Here is a 5,575-nt window from a genome sequence, read left to right as displayed (position 1 = left end):
GGAGCTGCCGGAGCATTACGTGGACAGGTGCAAGGAGAGGCAGGAGGGAAGAAGGAGAAAGGGCGTTACCTGAGGGTTAGACCTGCCCAGACACACATGAAAGAAAAAAAACAAAGATCTGACAGTTTTACTCCCTGTTTCTAAAACGCTAATAAAATGTACATGCATTACCCTTTCCTTTTATCGCTTCAGCTACAAGGAGGGGGATTTCTAAAGAAATTGGCATAGTCAGGGAGGTGTTTTCCCCTCTGCAAATTCTCCCTCACATTTAATTTATCATTAATGTGACATGAAACTGATCTATAGCGTTTGGGTATCGACACAAGGTCTTTAAAACATAAATGGGCAGGCCCATGGCTTGGAATAAATATTTTCAAAACCTGCAGAGATGAAGAAAGAAAGATTGAGAGATGGCTCATCTAATCCATCTTCTTTGGGGTTTTGCATTGGGCCCGTAACCAAAGTCTGTGAGCACCACAAATTAGCAGTAATATCATCTACTGAAAGATCTCTGTTGTCTTTCTAGTGTTTTGCATCAATTTAGGACTTTGCTGTCCTGTTCCAGATGAGCATATGCATTTTTTTCATCCCAAAAGTAGAACGGTTCACGCATGCAAATGTATTGGTGGAACATGTTTATTATTAGCAATGGTAAAACAACGGTATATTAAAACTAAGAGCTTGACTTTTGCCTCCTTTGCTGCTTTTTCTGTAATGTCTAATGAATATTAGGGCTCAAACTACACGACCCATCTTAGCGTTCAAGATACGCAGTGCAGTTCCTTGCCAATGTTAAAACATGGTATTAGAGTATAAAACGCAAAGATCTTTCACAGTTAATTCTTTCAAAAGTTTGAGAGAATCGCTTGGTGGTTTAAGGTTTCATTTAAACAAAAAAGTTGCAGAGAATCATGAAAGATTAGTTCTCCCGTCTTGCTCCATGGTCTTTTCAGTCACAGTCTAAATCTGAGAGATCAAATGGATTTGACTGCTTAGCTTTATTTGCTATGGAGAGTATAGGGCTAATTAATTGGCAGGTGCTTTAAAGCAGGTAATGCTACACCTTTTCATCATTGCAGTCCTAAGTACTGCCCCTGTGTGCACCTGAATTATAAAAAGGCTGCTTTAAAGCAAGTGATTTACTGTGGAGGGATTTAAAACTGAAAAAACGAACGCTAAATACAATGATCAGATAAATCACCTCAGAAGAGAGCACAGGCGGACCTGCTCTGAAGGCAGTTACAGATAGATGTTATATTATTTTACCTTTCAGATAACAGGAGCCTGTCATGTGGTGGGACCCTAAAATCCACCATAATCGAGATTTCAAAGCACATCTGTGTAAACATTATCACATCAGTGTAAAACATCAACCAATGAGCTTTCTCTTTGAACCAAATCTACTTAATTGCAGTGCTAAATCAAAGAAATAGATCAAAGTTGAATAATCTATATGGCACCTATTTCTCAAGTAGCCTGTACACCGATTACTCAAATATACCTGAAACGTTTGAAACACGCATCAAGTATTTTTATTGACATGACTGGCAGGTCAAGATCAAACTGTTCACCACAGCTGCTAAGTTGCAGGACACGCGCTAGGATGATACAGCTAAATGGCGGAGGTATAGTCTTCTAAGCCTAAAGATGCTACACTACAGACAATGTCGCCAGGTCCAAGCAGCGCTCTCCGAGTCCTACAAACAGCAGAGGGCTCTTCTGGTTAGATGTCACCACTGTCCGCAGTAGAGAAGGTTTTTTTAAAAAAAAAATCCTCAGCCATCACACACTGGAAGACCCTTATGGCTAAATCTTTCCTGTTATATAATGGAAACATTTAAAGTAGAGTGGAATATATAATGTCGATCTTTTCCGAGTGGAGTCTTTAATGTCTGGGCACTAAACCGGTTATAAAGTACCAGAAAAGAAACAAAAAGATAAGAATTTTTTTGGTGTTTGCACTAGTCATGTGACAGGAAAAGATAACAGTAAAGATTTTTTTTTTTTTGCACCTTCTGAGACTATACCATGGGAAGTTAAATAATTTTGAAGAGTGTTTTTACAAGAGTACGTAATTCAACTTAAAGTATACAGTACAATCTAATCAACTCTACGTATACTTCCTAGAGACCGCACTTTCAGTGTCGTTGAACAAATACATATGTGGTCGAGTTTTTATTTCCATAGCAAGCAGTTAGGGCTTCTATAGACAATATAATTACTGTATATTTCCTAAGAATAGCATATTGTCATAGGCAAAACCTGGTGGCTACCAAGGGAGTGGAGAAAGCAATGGACTGAAATCTTTGATAGATAGTCTATATATATGTGTGTGTGTGTGTGTGTATAGAGAGAGAGATATCTATATATCTATCAGGTTGGTTAAAAAAAAAGTTGTTCGCTGTAAAACTTTGCGTCCTGCAATTTATTGCACCTTTATTAATTTTAGAACTCCCTTACAACAGTGCTGTGCCAGCCATAAAATTTTAATGATATAATAAAACACTGGCTAGGAGAATGAAGGGGGGGTTCATGAATACATGAGAAAGCAAACACAGGGTGGAACAAAAACCACCAAGTAGAATATAAAGGAATATGTCCAGCTGGAGATACCTGCATATCATGGTCATTTCCAGGTTCTTCCTAGATTTGGATGAGAAAACATGGCTGGCTGCTTTCAACAAGATGAGCAGAACATGCAGAAGTTAGTGTGAGCGCCTTTCAGCACACTGCAAATCTGTGTAAAATAAGGTGTATTCTTGTGCAGGATTTACTAGGAAGAAAAGAACAGAATCATTTTCAAGGCTCCATGTACAGATCAGGTCATAATCTGATGATCTAGAGCCTTTTAAATGCAATACATACAGACTTTAAAAGCATTCAGAACTTCTTCTTCTGAACCGATACAGTTACAGGTATGTATGCATGTATACTTACATGTATATATAAATCTACCTACCTATTTACAAAAACTCAGATGAGGGAAAAGTAATGCTGAAAAAAATTATTTTCCTATGGAAAGGAAGTTCTACATGTCTTGCACCTTCATTTTTTTTTTCATTTCTTTAAATGAAGACAGAAATTCATAGGGCTTTTTAAGATTCGTTATTTTATTGTTCATGTTTTTGTGGATACACGAGTAACTCCTGTATAAGCAGAACAGGACAGAGAAGCTAGGTAGCAAGGATGCGTTTACATCCAGTTACATTCAATGAGAATGGACCTTTTCCACGTATATCAACATTCAAATGCCTCATTTGGCAGCTTTTGCGTTAGTTCTGTAAGTGGATCATTGGATAAAAAACACCTTGATTTATTTAAATTACATGGTTTCTGAATGCGCACATAAGTTGTGCAGACAGCTTACGGTTTTTGACTTGCTGCACAAATAAATTGCGCTCTTGTTCCTAAGCAAACACCTCACCAGGGAAGTTCTGGCTAACATATCCAGGTGTAAGTAGTTACAGATGTGTATAGGATTTTTTGAAGTGAAAAAAAGATTAGCCTAAAGGTGTTATTGAAAAGTCATTAAAATGTGGCTAACCGATTTCAGGGAAACAACATGAACAGGGAGATAACTCATGGTTCATGTCTACAGTTTAGGTGACTGATGAGTCATCCAGCAAACGGGTTTACTTTGGGATACTACATTGACCAAAAGTGGTTTCTTTTCCAATCAAATGGAAAAACTAGACTATTTTAAAAAGGTAATTGTATTGGTGAATGATGTCTCCTAATGAGGCAGCTAGAACTGAAAAGATCCAAGAGCCATGGTCTACAAAATTTTCCAGACTGGATGCTTAGTCATCTAACTGCAGGAGAAATACTTGCGTTTCAGTCATGCTAAGCATCTGAAACTATTATTGTCTTGACACCTCAATATTGGCCTTTAATAAAAAGGCCTTTTATCATTTAGTACAGAGATGTAGCTCAGATTCAGAGACAAGACTTTCACTTGGAAAACATGCATATAACATAAATAAAGCAGTAGACATAAAAAAAATCAACAAAAAAAATGTTAGTTTTTAACAGATGGGAATAAGGAAGTCAAGGGAATTACTTGAGGGATTAATTGGCTTACGGTATTCCAAAATACATAAAGAAATGCAATAACTCTATCATTCACCCCAGATACCTAGGGGTACCTATATCCCCAGATACCTATATTTCCAGACATAGCTCTGAGGTAATTCAACCTTGGCCATGATAACAGTTGTATGATCTGTCAGATTGTCAGTTGACAAACGTGGCCACAGTTCTCCCTTGACACAGTATCATAACCACTGAAATGTTTCTTAGAAATTGAAAATGCGTAAGTGTGTCTTAAACCTATTAAAATGAGTTATGGTTTGTGTATTTTCTGAAAACTTGTTCATAATAATATACAAAGCCATCAAAGATTTAGGAAAAAAAAATAAAACTGGCTGAAACTTGGGAAGAACATATTTATATAAAGAAGAAAAAGACTGAGGAACAGCAAATATGGTTGAAATAGGGGCCAGGAGAATCCCTCTTCTCTGAGAACCTGAGGTGCAGAGAGGAGTATTGGAGGGAGAGGTCAGATGGACTTGGGGAAGGCCGAAGTTTCCAGCCTACTGGTATTTAGGGAATTAAGTATTTAAATTGGGTCCCAATGCAACAATGCAGTAAGCAACCGTAAGCAACCAAACAGAAGGAACATTATGTAGATCAGTCTAGGAATGGTAAAGGACAGCATTACTCTCTTGGTAAGTTGTTTAGCTCCCTGTTTCACATTTCATTTCTAAAAACTGTTCCTCGTGGGACTAAGTGCCACCTATGGACACTTTACAGCACAGTTCAAAAAATTATGGAAGAGTCCGCCAGACTATTTGTCAGCTTTCCATAAATTTTAAAATCGAGGATTTAATATGCCAAATATTAGTATCACAGGCAACGCTGTTTGATTTCAGTTTATCTGAAACAATCCTCATGCTTTTAGTTTCAGCTGTATATCGGGTATGCACCAAGAGTTTTCAAGGCTTTGGAAACGGGCTGGGACTTTACTAGGTTTTACAGGACTGATGGAGTTGCAGCAATCTTCATTCTAGTAAGGATAACTAGGATCACTGGAGGCTTTTAATAAAGGCTTGGCAGTAAAACAGTGAAAAATCTTGACACTGCAGCCACCTCCAGCCTTCAGGATTACGAGGCAAATGAGGTATGGTTGGAAGCTCTTCCTTCCCCTAAGGTAGCGTTTCCAGGTTTCTGCAGACATATTGCCGAGTCGTGCAGACACACTCCCTTGGGAGCAAGGTTGTGAAAACACAGGGTTAGGCTCTGGAGCACGTTACTGAGCACACATGGCACACGCTCTGTGTGCCAGACTGCAGCGAGGCCCACACGCGAGCTCTGTCCCCACTCACGGCAGTTTCCATGCATCACCCTTCCCAGGCACTGTGGCTTAAACTGCCCGGATTCAGGTCAATGCCCGTTCTCTATATTTGGTCTAACCACCTCGTATCTCCACTAACTTGGCTGCAGCCCGCCGCAGGCAGAAATGTCCCGTTGTCTGCTGCTGCCTGACCCGAGAGCCGGGCGCGCCCCAAGGCCGCCC

The 5,575-nt window shown here is 39.2% G+C and overlaps 1 protein-coding gene across 1 annotated transcript in view; it reads right to left on the bottom strand.

Annotated features, from left to right (window-relative positions):
• Positions 1-1,316, bottom strand: part of FGF20 (fibroblast growth factor 20) — a 6,103-nt gene extending 4,787 nt beyond the window's left edge. Inside the window, exons 1-2 of the mRNA XM_009277441.1 lie at positions 1,267-1,316; positions 70-82 (exon numbers count right to left, since the gene is read on the bottom strand). Of these exons, the coding sequence (XP_009275716.1) occupies positions 70-82; positions 1,267-1,316 (63 nt within the window). The remainder of the gene's footprint in view (positions 1-69; positions 83-1,266) is intronic.
• Between the last annotated feature and the right edge of the window lie 4,259 nt (positions 1,317-5,575).

The sequence above is a fragment of the Aptenodytes forsteri genome, unplaced genomic scaffold (genome assembly GCF_000699145.1).
Source record: "Aptenodytes forsteri isolate BGI_AS27 unplaced genomic scaffold, ASM69914v1 Scaffold65, whole genome shotgun sequence".
In the NCBI taxonomy this organism is placed as follows: domain Eukaryota; kingdom Metazoa; phylum Chordata; class Aves; order Sphenisciformes; family Spheniscidae; genus Aptenodytes; species Aptenodytes forsteri.
The sequence above is the reverse complement of the archived record's forward strand: the minus strand, read 5'-3'. Positions and strand labels throughout refer to the sequence as shown.